The sequence below is a fragment of the Trichosurus vulpecula genome, chromosome 8 (genome assembly GCF_011100635.1).
Source record: "Trichosurus vulpecula isolate mTriVul1 chromosome 8, mTriVul1.pri, whole genome shotgun sequence".
NCBI classification, from domain to species: Eukaryota; Metazoa; Chordata; class Mammalia; order Diprotodontia; family Phalangeridae; genus Trichosurus; species Trichosurus vulpecula.
In genome coordinates this window covers 220,357,233-220,375,100 of record NC_050580.1, presented here as the reverse complement: position 1 = coordinate 220,375,100, position 17,868 = coordinate 220,357,233, and the positions used below count along the sequence as shown (strand labels likewise).

Here is a 17,868-nt window from a genome sequence, read left to right as displayed (position 1 = left end):
CCACCTACTTTCACATGTGAATAGCTTTGTGATTTAGACCCTTTCATCATTAGAAATATTCATTACAATGAGAATTTTCTCCCAAAATGTAGTCCCCTAGGAATCTAACCTGAGGTAAATTCCTCAGCTGTGAATACTTTGGGCCTGTCCCACATGCTTAGGCCTAGATCAGGCGTCTCTAGGTTATAGCAGCCTTCGACCTAACTCCAAATCTGCTCCTGTCCTACTGGAAGGAATGAAGTGAGGCTAACTTGGGGACATCCCAAAGTAGATCAGGCCTGAAATAGATAGTGTGATTTAGCCAATGTGTTAATGTTGTGGGCTTTTGCTACAGCACATTCCTTCCTTTCTCATACCATGAGCTTTGGGAGCTATAATTCTCTTTTTGTTTTAGGATTTTGTTTTTGGAGGGGGAGCAGATATCGCTTAGTTCAAGTAATTATAATGAGCCACTTTAGGAAACAGGAATAGGTAGGAAATGTGTAGAGCAAATACATTACGATAAGAAGGAATAGTTACTAAGGAAATAAAATAGCATCTCACATTGTGTGTCACACACAGTAAGTGCTCAACAAACACTGAATGAATAAATGAAACTCACCTGTACCTCCGGCAAGGCTATGGCTTGGAAGTTTTCAGAGGAAAATTCAGGTGAATAATTCTTTAATTGGTGCTTCAAATTTTCTATTTCTTGGTCGCATTCACCAGTCTGTTTCATGACAAGCTATAGAAAGAAAAACATCGATTGATTTAGAAATTTGTCTTTGGAATTCTTCTGTTGCTTTAGCAAAGCAGAACATCTGACAGTCGAACTTCATTTCTTTACTCGAACCAGTCTGGATGCCAGTACCCAATACTGTTTGTCTGCACATTGCTGTTAGAAGTCCTGTGGGGCAGTTAGATAGTACAGTAGATAGACCTGAGTTCAAACCCAGCCTCAGACACTGACTAGCTGTGTAACCCTAGGCAAGTCACTTAACTCTGCCTTCAAAAAAAAAAAAAAAACAAAAAGAAAACTGAAAGCCCTGTGAAAATTCCTGCATATAGACTTTTTTACTTATTTGATGGAAAGTAGTGACAAGTAAATTACTACTACTACTACTACTACACCACACACACACACACACACACACACACACACACACGATCTGATCTGATCCTTTTGTGCCTGCCTTACATAACTTTGGTCTATCATGGTGAACAGAGCAGTCTATAAGGAATTTCTGCATAAGTATTTCAGGATTAGATTACTTAACTTAATGACATTACTGATAGGTCAAATTTATATTCTCACATATAATTCCCTCACCATTATAAGATGTATACAATTTGCTGCCAATAGAGGGGAAGGAATGGATAAAGTTAAGAGTACACATTGTGGCCATGGAACTGATAGACATGTGACCATGGGAAAACAAAGAAAAAAATCTTCAAGAGAAAGTATAGATACACACCACAAGAAGCTTTGGGTACGGCTTCTGAAACATGGGATTGATAAGGATGTAATTGCCAACCTATGAGAGTACTAGTAAAACTATACCATGACATCTAGCACTGGGAAAGTAAGGGCCCTTCAGCTCCTCCCAAACCTAAAGCATCCTTAAAGCTTCCACCCTGTTTGAAAAAGAGGTAGTTAGTCAGTGGTAGCCAAGGTTACTAATAATAACATCTGGAGGCAGAGCCAAGATGGAGGAGAAAAGTCAGTAAGTTGACTGAGCTCTCCCCAGTTTCCCTGGAAACAAAGTTAAATAACATTCCTCTTTCTCTCCACACCGGTCCACTGAAGTACCCCAGTTTCAATCAGGATTTTAGAAGGCAGAACATTGAAGGATGAGGCATCATGAGTTTTTGGGAGTGAGTACCTGCATGGAAGCTCGTGGGAACCTCTATGCAGGTTATTGAGGACATGGCCAAATGGAAACCCTTGGAGTTATCTCAGGCATCATCAATATCAAGTCCAAGGAAGGTCCAAAGTTATTTTCCTCCATATGGATAGGGATTAAAGAAGCTTGGGCTCTCCACCCCATCAGTTTCTCTTACAAAAACCTTATGTTACTGTCAAGGAAGGCAGATGGCACTTTGACTCCACCACCGAACTAAACAAAGTTGTCATGCCAATTTACTAAGGCTCTTCCTCCTCTCGTCCACATGAAGGGCCCAAGCCTCCAGTGAATGTATGGTGTTACCGATCTCAAATAATGCCTCTCTCTCTCTTTATCTGTGTGTCTGAGATTTGTGAGGAGAAGATTGCTTTCATCTGGGGAGGAGTTAAAATATATTTTTACTGTTCTTTCCTAAGATCACCTGGGCCCTCCCTCCTAGTGGATCCGACTCAATAAACATTTCTATTATGTACTATTAAGCATTAGGAATAAAAAGAAAAGCATGACAGTCCTCATTCTCAAGGAGCTCACAATCTAACGGGGAAGATGGGTAAAAAGATGCTTAAAAGCAGGGGTGTGGGGAAGGAGGTTACCTAGTATGACTTACAGTACTGACATTAATTATTCCTTAAATGTTTTGGAGAATTCACTTGTGAATCTATCTGGTTGTGGGGATTTTTCTTAGGAAGCTTACTCATGACTTGTTCAATGGGAATTTTCATTTTGGGATCCCCTTCAGGTGGTGATTGGCGAATTCTTTTGATTCCTATTTTATTCTCTGGTTCAAGGATATCTAGGCAGTTCCCTTGATAATTTCTTGAAATTGCTTCCTTGTTGCCTGTTTTTATTCCTTCAATTTATTTTCTTGTCTCATTATTACAGCAAGCATTTCTAGTACAATATCGAATAATAGTGGTAAGAATGAACATCATTGCTTTGCCCCTGATCCTAGAGGGAAAGCTTCAAGTTTATCTCCATTACAGATAATGTTTGCTCTTAGTTTTAGATGGATACCACTTCTCATTTTAAGAAAGTCCTGTTCTTGCTCATCATCATTGCTTAACATAAGAAGATCCACTGTGAACTTCCCCTAACCACATAAGATCCAGGACTCAATTGTTCCAAAGGGGGGAAGTGAACCCTGAAATTTATGTTCTTTGCTCTCCTCTGTATTCAGCTACCCCTCACATTCAGTCCCCTTCTTCAGGGGAACATTATATTGGCAGCTTTTGTTCTTCTTTCTTTTGTGTGTGTGTGTGTGTGTGTGTGTGTGTGTGTGTGTGTTTTTCTTTTACCTGAGCTCCTCCTTTAGTACTGCTAATGGTGAATTTCTTTCATATCTGAGGTCAGAGTTGTCTTATTATTATTCTAAAGCCATATAAGAGGTAGAAGGTCCTCTAGTAGACCTTTGGGACCTTGCCACCAAGGAGTGGTGTGTTAGGAACAACATTTAAGTATCCTCCCTGCCACTTGGCTTGAACTAGCTTTTTCCTAAGAGGTAGGGAAGGTATCCTTGAGACTTGACTCTAGGGCTGGCTTCTGACATGGCTTCCTAATCGCCTAGGGCATTAAAAGGTCAGCTCATGGAATTAGTGCCCTTCAAACATTGAGGATGGCCCATTGCTATGTAAGTCGAAACAATCTTCTGACCAGACACATTTCTACGTGGAGACAAGGATGGTTCCCTCCATCTGAACCAGCACTGTAGCTTTCCTGAATATTCTTTCCATGCTATGGCTACGTAAACGTTAAATGTTAGAGGGTCTACTAGTGTCTCATTTTGTTACAATCTAGACCCTGAACCACTGAACTGGCCTGAGTGAGGCCTGGCCCACAACACTGGGTGAAGAATTTTTCTCAGTATGGATACGAAAGATTTTTTCACTTCATGATTAACCATAAATGCAGTTTTTATCTGTACCAGAGTATTAATATTTGTTTTTGTAAGCGCAAACCAGTTGGGATTTTTGTTGTTTTTCTTTTGGAGCTAAGTTTCCCAGGCTTATGCTACCCTGTAAACATCTGAAGGATTAATCTCCTTTGAACCCTGGTAATTCACAGGTGTAGCATATTAAGTATTGAGTCACGAGGGTTTTGGCACCTTCTGGCTCTGAGCCAATCAGGTCCTGAGTTTTGGCTCTATTCGAGAGGGCTCTCATGCCTCTCTGCACAGAGCCAATCAAGTCCTATGCACGTAGTGGGCTGTCATGCCTTTGCACATGTGAGCTCTAGCCAATCAGGTGCCGAGTGGAACTGCATAAACAGAAAATGTTGAGAAAATGAGTGTGAAGGAAAACAAGCATGAAGAAGAAAAATGAGCACGGAGAGAGAAAATGAAGATGAAGAAAATAAGTGTTGAATGTTGAGAGCCGGAAGCAGAAAGGAGATGGCTGATAGCGGAGAGGAGGTCTCCAATAGTGGGGAAGGAGACCTCTCATAAATTAAGAGTAAACCTATGCTAGCAGCCTTCCTCAGGATCTGCACAGACCAAAGAAAAGTATGGGGTTTAGTGAGACTGGGATAGTTGTTTGTTGTTTCCCACTCATTGTGTTATTTTTGGTGGCTAAAGCTCCTATAGAGATAACAAAGGGGCCAGGGGAGAAGTTTCTTTGCTTAAGTGGAGTAGCTCTCCTCCCCCACCCCACCCCACCCCCACCCCCCACATTCCCCCTCTGGAGACAAGACATTGAGCAGGAGTAGAGAGCTGCCTGCATCAGTATCCAAGCAGGAGCTGGGAGCTGTTGGCCCACAGACCTGCAGCCCTGGGGCTCGGAAGTACGCCCCAGGTCAAGATGAAAACTTTGGCGCCCAGCCACCCCTCAGGACTTGGAAGCAGGGGCTGCAGCAGTATTAAGACCTGGACTCTTCGGTTCATTTAAGCATGTGTGTACCTGAGAGTGCCAGGTGGGAGCCTGCAATGGCAGCAGTGAAGAAAGGACACACCCCAAGAGGATTTTACTTGGATACTCTGTTTGGATTAAGGGGATTGTAACCTACTGTGACCCAGGAGTGGAGTGTGTTGTGTGTTCTACTACCCCTGGAGGTGTGCTGTGTTAAGGGAAGACCTGGCCTAGGATCCCCTGATTGTATAAATAAGTATTTTGGGGAAGTATGTTATATATCAAATGATACGTTTTGTTTAAGGCCATACGGCCACCCTGGTAATAAGTTGTTATGTTGTTATGAATTGTGAATGCTTTAGTTCATTGAATAAGGTTTAGTTTTGAATAAATAGAGTACTTATTATACTGTGCAATTTGACTATATATATATATATATATATATATATATATATATATATATATACACACACACACACATATTTACAGCAGCAGCCCTCAAGTGTGTTGTGTTGATTGGCATTACAGTTTAGCAGCCCTAGTCATAAACCCTTATAATCTAGTTTTATTTAATGACTGCTATATACAGATAGCTTATTCTTAGTTCACAAATATATGATATATGACACATATGAGAAGGCACTTAGATCTTTGATGCAGAACTGAAAAAAAAAATGGACTACAATCTAATGGTCTTCATCAACAGCATCATCTGCACAGAAATGTAGCCAAGGACACTTGATTCCCTCTATTCCAAATAGTTGTAAAATTTTACCTGCACAGTTTGAAAACTGACTTGGAATGAAATATTATTTCCTTTACCTTTCTTCCTCTTTTATCTTGTAAAGAAGCCACTTCAAAACACAATTAGGGCTGCCATTTTCTTTCTTCCCTTTCCTTTTCTTTTTTTTTTAAACTCAGAACAACAGTAAAAAAACAAGAGGATAAAGAATTTTTTAAAAACTAAACTGAACCTATGGTTCTTACATTTAGAATATCCCCTTTAGGTGAGTTGGCCAAATCTTTTTGTTGTTTTAGAATTTTAATAAAATATAGGCAAACAAAGATTTTAGTAACTTGCCCAGGCAAAGCTAGGATGTGTTTGAGGCCAAATTTGAATTCTTCCTGACTCTTAAGTCCAACATTCTATCCACTGCACTACCGAACTATAGGGAAACACACTGCAGTCACGAAAGTCTACTCTCCACTGTTAAAAAATGAAAATGGAAATATCAGCAATCTTGGTATGACATTTCCACCCAATGAATTTTATGTCAGCATAAATCACTCACCTTCAATACTTCATTTTGTTCATAGGTCACCTTTTCTAACATTTTCACCTCTTGGGAAAGCTGATTTGTCCTTTCAAACACTGGCAGAGATTTCATTCCTGTTTCAGGCAACCTCAGGACCACTTGGTAAGACTCTATCTTGGCAATGGCCTTCTTCATGGGCTTTATGTTTTCAAGTATGACCTAAAGTAAAAGATGCCAACGTGGTAAAAACGTGATAGAAAAAGTAACTGCAAAGCTTAAATACTGAAAAATGGCAAATTCTATTACTTAATACCAGAAATAATACTTTGGAATTTTAAGATATTTTCTCAGGTTGATACTGTATGATGAATATTTTAGTTTCAAGAGACAAGGGTAGGTAGAATACTCCATCATCGAAAATTATGCTTCCACCATCACTTGTTGATATTTTATGACAGTTTCTTCATTACTGGGCAATGCTATGCTCTGAGCATATTGTTTTACCTAAGCTTCATTCATCCTCCAGGGACTAGCTAGCACAATCTTCTGTATACAGAAGGTACTTAATAGTTGTTAAATCAAGTGACTAGGCAAAAGATGCCTGAAAATTGAGCTGAGTATCTTATGGAAGAATTGAATAACAGTTCCTTCTAGGTGCACCCCTGGGCTCTTCTTGCTGGCAATTTATCTATCCTTTTTTAATTTTCTTTTTTATCCGGGCTCAAAACTTTGGAGTCATCTTTGACTCTTCAATCCTCTTATAATGAATATAATCTCATTTGCTAGGTCCTGTTGATTCTACCTACAATCTCTTTCATACCTTCTCTCCTTTCTATTTTTACTGCCACCACTGTAGTCAAGACCCTCTTGTCCTACCTAGACCAAACGTTCCCAAACTTATTTGGCCTACCACCCTATTTTCAAAAAGAAAAATTACTCAGCACCTCCTTGAAAATCTACTTTCTTTAACCCTTTAACAGTTTTTTAAAAATTTGAATCATTTCAAAAAATATAATTTTTTAAATGACGCATCCTAAATTTAAAAATTTATTATAAATTTGTGGGGGGTTTTCCTGCATTGAAATTTTGATGACACAATATTGCATTATGTAACCAAATGTAATGGCAAGCAAAGTGGGACTTTTTGCTGTTTTTTTCTTTTGGAGTGCTTCTCAGCCTTTAATTGAGTCTTTGATTGAATCAAGAGTCTTTGATGACCTGCTTAAGTCCAAGAAAGCCTAAGTCACAGGAGTTTGAGTCACATGGTTGTGATGCCCTCTGACCCTGAAGAAGTGTACTTAGAGTTTAGCATTTTGCTTTGGGGATCACCCTTTGGAAAAGCATGACTGTGATTTCCCCAGGTGAGACTCTGGGTAGCTGTTAAGGAGCCCCCCCGGCTTTGAAAACCCAGATGTTGGTGCTTCTCTCTCTGGTAACTATGTATATATTGCTATGGACAGATGGTTAGAAGCCCTGTCTGCTGATTTGTGTTATCTGCTCTGTTTATATAATTTTTGCTTGCAAATTTTGTGTTTTCTTTGAAATTCAGATTGCTGACTTCTCCCCCTGAACTAAGTAAATGATAAATGTATGTTTAATTAAAGTGAGATTGTAAACCCCTTAAAGTCACTTTCCTTAGAAAAGCAGATCAAAGATCCTGTGCTAGCAGCCCTCCTGTGTGCTGGTGTTTTTGGCCTTACACCTCCACAGCAGCTGCTAGTAACCTTGTTGTTACATCGTCTAGTGTAGTAAACAGGTCATTACATGCACATATTCCTGCCAATGCATGCTGGACTTCCCAGCAACATGCCATGCTTGCTTGCCAACACTTGCTTGTTAAGAGCTGTTGGTGGACTTGACCACCGATTCGTTATAACCTGAATTTTATGTGTTTATTTAGAAAACAATGTAATCATTATGACTGTAACTCTGTTACACAACAGATGAAACATGTACACACAGTTTTTCAAAATACCCTTCTCTTCTTTTCTTTCCTTATGCTTCCACTGCCTCCTTATTTTTTATTCAATGCCCCCCAAATTGTACCCGAGATTATTCTCATGCCCTTGGATCCTTCCATCCCCCTGCCAGGGGCAGTATTGCCCACTTTGGGAACCTATGCCCTAGACTATGGTAATAGCCTCCTAACTTACCCCGCCCCCCCCGCCGCCAGTTTCTCTCTTATTTCTATTCATGCCACTTGTAATCTTCCTAATGCACAGAGCTGATCACATTAGTCCCCTGTTTAAAAAAAAATCAATGATTCACCATGTTTATTTAATGAAACTTAAACTCCTTAGCCTACATCTCCAGTTCCTTCCTAATCTGGCTCTAGGATCTCTTTTCGGACTCAGTTCATAAGAATTTCCTTCCTATACCATTAACTCCAGCCAAACTGGACTGATCTCTATTCCTTGATCTCACCCTGTCCTCTCTGCCCCTATGGCTTTGTATATACCACCCCCTGCTCCTTTACTTTCTTTCCTTCAAGGTCCAGATCAGTTGTCCCATCCTCCAGAAATCCTTTTTTGGTCTTCCCAAGGATCAAAGAAAGGGACAAGTGGTTTCCTTTGCCCAGCAACCTTGAATATCTCAGGCAATTTTGCTTGACCCCTCCTATGAATTTAATCATCTTCTAATTTATAGTTATTTTCATATGCCTCACTCTGTCACTAAATTTCAAGTTCTCTGTGGATAAGAACTTGATGTTTTTCTCATTTCTGTATCTCTACAACTTAGCAAAGTACCTCACGTATAATGACATATGGCTATAATAATATATGAATGTACTATAGCATATATATATAGTATGTGTGTATAAAATACATAATACACAACAGAGAATTTAACTTATTCAAACTGGTATTTTCATGTTTTCCTCAGTTTGTATATAGTTTCAATCCAAATATATTACTCTAACAACTGCTGAAACCTTGTTCATTCTTCTCCATGTAAGTTATTGTCTCCAAATATCAAACAGCTACATATCTAAGAAACATAGCAGAAACACAATGTGAAGATTCAGAAAGATATTTTTAACAATCCATGATCCATGATCCATGCTTGCTTACCTCTCCATGCTTAAGATGTTCCTCAGGAGAAAAATCAAATATTTCCTTGGAAAACAGGATGGCTTTGATTTTTGAAACTTTCTTCTCTATTGCTTTTACTTCTGTTTCAATAGCAACCACCTCCTAGAATTTAAGAAGTAATTTTTTTAAAAAGCTGATTTCTGTTTCATTGCATGTTAGTCACACATACAAAAACCATTTATTGCTAGTGATTGGATTATCAAATGATAAATGATGCAGTGCGGTGGTGTCAAAGTCAAATAGAAACAGGGGCCACTAAACCATATATAGGAACTACCAATGGGCCGCATATTGACTTAGAAAACCGCACGTGTTTATATATGTCTTTTAAAATATGTCAACACACTAAAATCAAATAGGAATTACATTTTAAATTGGTTTAGGCTGAACTTGGGAGGGTCATGGGGCAGGATTCATGTTTGACAGTTCTGGTGTGGCGGATAGAGAACTGGCCTCCAAGCTGGGAAGATCTGGGTTCAAGGATAATGATGATAATGACAACAATAGCTAGTATTTATATAGTGCCTACTGTGTGCTAAGCACGCTGTGCTAAGTGCTTTACAAATGTTTATTAATTTTATTTTCATAACAAACCTAAGAAGCAGGTGCTATTATTATTCACATTTTAGTTAAGGAAACAGAGGCAAACAGAGTTAAGTGGCTTTCCCAGGGTCGCATAGCTGATAAGTGTTTGAGGCAGGATTTTAAATCAGGTCTTCTGGACTTAAATCATTCTTCCTGACTCCTGTCCTCCATCCACTGCCTCTGACACATACTGGCTTTGTAACCCTGGTTAAGCCACCTAGCAACATCTCAGTGCTCTACGAACTCTCTAAGACTATAAACTGAAGAGAAGGTACCAACCTATATTGGTATAGAGAATTCCCTTATTCAGGGGTTCCACATACCAATGTGGTCCAGTTCTTATCCTAATTGTATTTTCATGTCAAACCTAGACATTCTTTGTCACTTACACCTATTCAAAACTGACCAAGCACATAATCAGGTATGCTCATTGCTTTTTATAAGTATTAGGTAGTTGTAAGAATATAGCAGATAAAGAACTTCGCTCTTTAGTCAAGGAGACCTCAAGTCCTAGTTCTGACCCATAGAGGCCATGAGATGTTGTTGTTGTTGAGTCGATTCAGTCATGTTTGACTCTTTGTGATCCCATTTGGGATTTTCTTGGCAAAGAAAACGGAGAATTTTGCCATTTCCTTCTCCAGCTCATTTTACAGAAGAGGAAACTAAGGCAAACAGGGTTAAATGACTGGCCCAGGGTCGCAAACCTAGTAACTGAGGTCAGATTTGAAATTATGAGGTCCTGATTCCAAGTCTAATATTTTGTTCACTAGGCTACCTTGTTGTTCAGTTGTATCTACCTCATTGTGATCCCATTTGGGATTTTCTTGGCAAAGATACTGGTGTTTTGCCATTTCCTTCTCCAGCTCATTTTATAGATGAGAAAACTAAGGCAAACAGGGTTAGGTGACTTTCCCAGGGTCACATTGCTAGGAAGTGTCTGAGGCCAGATTTGAACTCAGGAAGACTCTTCTCCTTGACTCCAGGACCAGTGCTCTATCCACTGTGCCTCCAGGCTGCCCTGTGTGACTATAACAAGTCATTTAAATTCAGTGCCCTCAGGTGACTCTTTGAGACTACAAGTTACTGAAGAGCTGCCAGACAGCATTGATAGGAAGAAGCTCCTTACCTGAGAATATTATACACTGATGTAATCTCAGACCTAGACCAAGAAACCTCTACAATTCACTATAGATTGCACTGTTTTTTATAATATTATAATTATTATGTTAGATAATTTTATGTCATTATAATATTGTGTTGTTTATCACTGTGAGTTTTTTTAGTCTGAGAGCTCCTGGAGTACACGGGTCTACCTTTTGCTTCTTTTTGTATCCCCTGGGTTGGTACAGTGCCTGGCATTTAGTAGACACTTAATTAATGATTATAGACTGACTCAAAGGCAGGAAGTCTCGACATAGTTTATGTTCTCAATTCTTCTTGCTAATAAAAGTGTGCAGTGGGTATATAGGTAATCCAGAATAAAGTACATAATTAGCCTTCAATCATCCACATAAGTAGGAATTATTGCAAACTGTGAACATCCTCAAATCACTTAAACTTGGCTTTGAGATATGTTTTAGTACAGATGTGGGCATGTCTGACCTGTGGTATTCAAAATTCCAACACATCACCACCATCACTAACATTTGTAGAACACTTTATCATTTTCTTGCTTGTTTGGGGTTTTTTGGAGGGAGGAAGGCAGGGCAATTGGGGTTAAGTGACTTGCCCAAGGTCACACAGCTAGTAATTGTGTCAAGTGCCTGGGGTCGAATTTGAACTCAAGTCCTCCTGACTCCAGGGCCAGTGCTCTACTCACTGCGCCACCTAGCTGCCCCACACTTTCACTCATCATTTTCAAATTATATGTGATTTCATTTGATACAATAACCTCATGAGATAAGTGCTAATACCGCCCCAATTTTAAAGAGGAGGAAATTGAGGTGTGGGGAGGGGGTGTGCCTTGCCTATCGCTGGGCAAATGTCTGAGGCAAGATTTGTACTTAGATCTTCCTGACCCAAGCCTAGAGCTCTAACTACTATACAAAGTCGCTGCCTCCATCACAAAATAAAACTGAAAGACTAGCTCAGCAGTGGCTGACAGATTGTTCAGTTCTCCCATCCTGAGACCCTACGAAGAAATCCTTCTTTTAAGTAGAATGGAAACGCCTAGAGAGCAGACTCTATTATATTTTGTGACTAGCACAGTGCTTTAGACATAATAGGTATCTAAAAAGTTTTTGTTGAATTGAATCGAATTTCTCACTCGTTCCAGAGCTACAAGTTTGAAAAAAAGTAAAGGCGCTTGCTGAAAATAAGACTGATGAAAAGGCACCGTATTTGTGCTATTTTATAAATTTTCAATGTCTTTATATTAAAAGAGGAGGCAGCTAAGTGGCTCAGTGAAGAGAACAACTGGGCCTGGAGTCAGGAAGATCTGAGTTCAAATCCAGCCTTAGACACTTACTAGCTATGTGACCCTGGGCAAGTCAGTTAACCTCACTTAAATGACCTCAGCTTTCATCTACTGGAGACAAAAACGGCAAACCACTCCAGTATCTTTGCAAAGAAAACCCCATAGACAAAAAATGATCCACGGGGTCATAAAGAGCCAGACATGACTGAAAAATGATGATAAATGAGGGTAAATGTTTTGTTCATAAGACCCTATTCTGGGACGCATAATGCATGAGGAAATAGAAACAATCTAGACACAGTGAGGAATTTCAATAAGTTATTTGATCATTAATTTATTAAAGCCATCAGATGATCAACAGCATTTATTAAGTACCAACACTTGGTACACGCCAAGGGCTGTGCTAGTCATCAGGAAGAGAAGCCAAGAACAAAACAGTCTTTGCTCTCAGGGAGCTTATATTCTTTTATGGGAAACATAATGTGTAGATACAGGAATATATGCAGACTATATACACAATAAATACAAATTCATTTAGAGAGGAAGGATTCTAGCAGTTGGGAAATTGGGAAAGGTTTCATATAGAATGTAATGAGTATTGAAGGAAGAAAAGGATTCTAAAAGGTGGAAGTGAGGAAGGAGTACATGGAGGACAGCCAACAAAAAGCATGGAGACGGAAAATAAAATATTGTGTGTGAAAAACAGAAAGTCCTGCACAGAGCACAGGAAGGGCAGTAATATACAATGAGCCTGGAAAAGTAGGTTGGTGTAAGGCTGTGAATGACTTTAAAGCCAAAAGGGCATTCTCTATTGGATCCTAGAGGCAACAGGGAGCTACTGGAGTTTACTGAGTAGGAGAGTGATACAGTCACACCTGAATTTAAGGAAAGTCACTTAGACATATGGAGGATGGACTGAAGGAAAGGAGAAGGGAAAGGAATGTGCATTTATATAGTGCCTACCATGAGCCGGGCACTGTGCTAAGCTCTACAAATACCTTATTTGATCCTCACAACAACAATGCAAGGTAGATGCTTATTATCCTCATTTTACAGCTGAGGAAACTGAGACAGACAGAGGTTAAGTGACTCACTCAGGATCACAGAGTTAGTAAGTAAGTGTCTGTGTCTGGATTTGAACTGAGGTCTTCCTGAGTCCAGGCCCAGTGCTTTATTCGCTGCACTGAAGTGAGGAGAAAACTGAGGCAGCCTGGCAAAAAGCTATAGATTGTTATCATTATAATTATTATTATTAAAGACCTAAGGTAGGCATCCATGTCCCCTGGAAAATTTTTTCCACATTTCTCACCCTATACTTTAAATAAATAGTATCACCCCCTTGAGAAATGAATATACTATACTGGGGCATCTAGGTGGTGCAGTGGTATATTGCCTGGTGTGGAGTCAAGAAGACTCTTCTTCCTGAGTTCAAATCTGGCTTCAGGCACTTTACTAGCTATGTGACCCTGGGCAAGTTACTTAAACCTGTTTGCCTCAGTTTCCTCATCTGTAAAATGAGCTGAAGAAGGAAATGACAAACCACTCCAGTATCTTTGCCAAGAAAACCCCCAACAAGGTCATGAAGAGTCAGATACAACTGAAAAACGACTTAACAATGACAACAAAAATGTATGATGCTAAACTGAGCAGAACCATACATCCCTTTCTCACCCTAAATATATACTCTTTCTATATTAGAAAAGGTTAAGTATATGTTTTAGTTTAAAAGGTCTCCTACTGGGCTACATGATGCAAAAGGAAAGATAACTAAGAAATAGTAGATAATTTAAACAACCTTTACTCTAATTACCTTCATCAGTAAGAACTTGAAAGCAAAATGTGCCAAAGACTGAAAATTATCACAATGAAAATTATCTGCCAGTAGACATTTGAGAGACTACTATATTAATAACAAAGCATTGTAGTTATTCTTTAGTAAAATAAATGTGAATTAAAATAACAGAGCAATCTTTATACCACAAGAAAACTTACATCAGCCATGTGCTGGATTTGTGGAAGACTTGCCATTAGTTTTTGCTGCAGAATTGTGACTCTAGCACTTAGTTGGTTTAACTTGATTGGTGCTAAGTCATCTGTTTCAAAGATCACTGAAAATTCTTCCAGGTCAGAATAAACGAAATGGAGAAGATTTTGTTTTTGTTCTGAATCTTCCAAAGCCATCTATAAAATGTATATAAGAAAGGAAAAGATAAATATTAAAAAAAGAAAATGTGAAATTAATATTGATTTACTAGTGTACATGAGATTAGAATTTGCTACATTTTAAACAGCAAGACATAGATGTTTAAATACTTATTTTCAGTCTGACAGTGGAAACATTGTACTAATAGGCTGTAAAGAATTATCTATAAGGGTAAGGTCAGCAATCTGAACATTTTGAGGGTATATTTTTTTAAAAAGGGAAAACTTAATAACAATCTCAACAAATATAACAATAAAATTAGTTAATGAATAAATAATATATTAAGCAAAACTTTGAATTCTAGTTTGTTTTTACTTTTTCTACAAAGTAACTAAAAACAATTGCTACTTTTTGTTGTTAGATCTTCATTCTCATATATACTATTTTTTATTTTTGTGATTTATAAAATTATAAATTAATGTGCAAATTTAACACTTCAAAATATCCCAAATATCTTTCAGAAATGTTCAAGCTATGAATACATTGTTTCCAGAAGTTTAATTCTGTTGAAATGTCAGATCTATAAAAGAATATTCATGAAGATTAATCTAAATACAATATTATACATTATGCAAATTTGTTTTTTTCCTAAAAATCATAACTTTCTTCTTCTAACAAAGTTAATTAAATTTCAAAGAATACTATCATTATTGGCATCTCAGATGATAATGTCACACAGGCAGTACCAGACGTCCACTTTGATATCTTTCTTCTCATGGCACTGCCAATGGTTCACTGGGCCACCCACACATGCAAGTGTCAACATCATGTGGGCAGACCTCCTGATTAGAAGTTCTTACATAACAACAGAGCCTAATAGAGAGGTGTCAACCCATTAAATTTAAGCCCTTTGAAAGTTGGGTTGGTGTCATAGTTATCTTTTAATCACCAACATCTCCTTAGTTGCCTTTCATATTAGCAATCATTTGCTGTACATTATAAGCTCTACAAAAACCAACAGACAGGCACTAACATTTTACTTCCTTGCAAGAATTTTGTGAGGGAAGCATTTGGAAACCATAAAGTGTTAGAGGTAGCAGGGCACAATGAAACAAATGCTAGATTTGAAGTCAGTCATCCTTATTTAAAACCACAACTCTGTCATTTAGTGCCTATGTGACCTTGGGCAAGTCTCTAAAGCTTCTGGGTCACAATTTCCTCAAATGGAAAAAATGAGGTGTTTAGATGAGATAACCTTGAGGGTACCTTCCATCTGTAAATCTATGATTGTATATAAATTAAAATAACATCATCATTATTTTTTTTTGGGGGGGGAGATGGCAGGATCTGAAATATACCACCCTGCCACTGTGGGCAATATGTTTTTCTCTCCCTTTTGTCAGTATTATATGCCCTGCACTAGGTATCAGGTTTTGATGAATTGATCAGGACAGAGTTATTTTGTCCATGTTCTCTGTAATGTGAGATCCAGTTGTAGAGCTACACTGGTTCACATGTAATCCTTCAGAGACGGTCCCCATTGACAGATCAGTGGTCTGTGATAAGGTTTGGTTAACAGATATATAAGAACTGGAGGCAGGCAAGGCATGAGCTCAAATATCGCATCCCAAACTTATTAGTTGTATGATCATTTATCAGTCGTTTAACCCCAGAGCCTCACCTCTCTCACTTGAAAAATGAGGATAATCATAATTCTGCTATCCATCTCATATCATGTTTGTGTATATACATATATGTATATACCTTCTAATATATACCTTCTAATGTAAATAATATATAAATGTAATTTAAATAATTAAAATCCCTTCCTCCTTTCCTTCCTTCCTCGCTTCCTTCTTTCCCCCAATAATACAAGTTCATTATTTAAGTGGCATTAAGAGTAATGCAAACAGGTCAACTAGGTGGTGCAGGACTTGGTGTCAGGAAGACTCATCTCCTTGAGTTCAAATCTGGCCTCAGACACTTACTAGCTGTGCGACTCTGGGCAAATCACTTAACCCTATCTGCCTCAATTTCCTCATCTGTAAAATGAGTTGAAGAAGGAAATGGCAAACTCCAATTATCTTTGCCAAGAAAACCTCAAATGGGGCCATGAAGAGTCAGATATGACTGAAAAATGACTCGACAACAACAATAACAAAAAGAATAATGCAGACCACAGAATGACATAATTTTATTTTGGGGGGGAGTATCAAAGAAGATTTGTAACTGATTGAATGAATGGACCTAAAGAGTAGTTATTGATGGTTCTAAGACTATTTGCAATGATGTTTTCAGTGGAATTTCTGAGGGATTTCTCTTTGATCTGGTGCCATTTAATTTTTTTTAATCACCAACAAATTAAGACAGAATTCTTATCAAATTTGCACAAGACACAATGTTTGGAACAATACAAGAATAGCAAAGTCAGTATCCAAAATTATATGATAAATTATAACATTGGGCTAAATTTTGAATGATACAATTTTAAAGCTGGAAGGGACCACACAGTTCAAAAAGTCCAATAGGTAATAAGTCAAAGCACATAATATATCACGTACTAGATCGTCCATTTAAAATATATAAAACAGCTTTTGGCCGACTCTGCCACGTTCCAGTGAGTTGCCAATATGATGAACACAAAAGGAAAAAGGAGAGGGACATGCTGCAGGTTTTCTAGGCCCTTTTGAAAACATGGTGTTGTCCCTTTGGCTACGTATATGGCGATGTTGTAGATATCAGGGTATGGGCTCAGTTCAGCAAGGAATGCCCCACAAATGTGACCACAGCAAGACTGGATGATCTATAATGTTACTCAACATGCTGTAGGCACTGTTGTAAACAAACAGGTTAAGGGCAAGATTCTAGCCAAGAGAACTAATGTGAGCATTGAACATATTAAGCATTCTAACAGCAGAGATACCTTCCTGAAGCGTGTAAAGGAAAATGATCAGAAGAAGAAGGAAGCCGAAGAAAAAGGCACTTGGGTTCAACTGAAACTCCAGCCTGCCCCACCCAGAGAAGCACATTTTGTGAGAACCAATGGCAAGGAACCTGAGCTGTTGGAACCAGTCCCCTACGAATTCATGGTATAAATGACTGCCAGAAAAACAACCAAAAATCTTGGATTGTATATATATATATATATATATATATATGTGTGTGTGTGTGTGTATATATATATATATAAACATATTTCTTAAAATCATTCTGTGAGGTGGGTATTACAAATATTATTTTTCCACTTTACACATATGTGTATATATATATATATACATATATGTGTATCTGTATATCTAATGTTTATGTGTGTGTATACTTTAAAAGGCTATATAAATACTAGTTATTAGTCTGGGTTATTTAAAGCTTTATACAGAATCTCTGACATTTTCTGTGGCAATAGAGATTTCTGAACAAGTTTGCCTTAATTATATTCAAAATATTGCTAGGTCCAACCTTACGCCTTTGAAACCTTCTTTTGCAAATGCAAACAGAAGGAAGTTACAAACTATATTTTAAAAACATATTTTTAAAGATAAGATTTTCTTAATTCAACACACTATGATGCAAGAAAATAGGATGATTATGTACATGTTCTCCTGACAAAAATAAAGCAAAAACTAAAGGAATACAATTACATTAATTTTTTCATG

At 38.1% G+C, this 17,868-nt stretch overlaps 1 protein-coding gene across 1 annotated transcript in view; it reads right to left on the bottom strand.

Annotated features, from left to right (window-relative positions):
• The window catches only part of SYNE2 (spectrin repeat containing nuclear envelope protein 2), a 430,582-nt gene that overhangs the window by 170,418 nt on the left and 242,296 nt on the right, over positions 1-17,868 (bottom strand). The window contains exons 62-65 of the mRNA XM_036734278.1: positions 14,065-14,253; positions 9,051-9,173; positions 6,016-6,198; positions 602-724 (exon numbers count right to left, since the gene is read on the bottom strand). Of these exons, the coding sequence (XP_036590173.1) occupies positions 602-724; positions 6,016-6,198; positions 9,051-9,173; positions 14,065-14,253 (618 nt within the window). The remainder of the gene's footprint in view (positions 1-601; positions 725-6,015; positions 6,199-9,050; positions 9,174-14,064; positions 14,254-17,868) is intronic.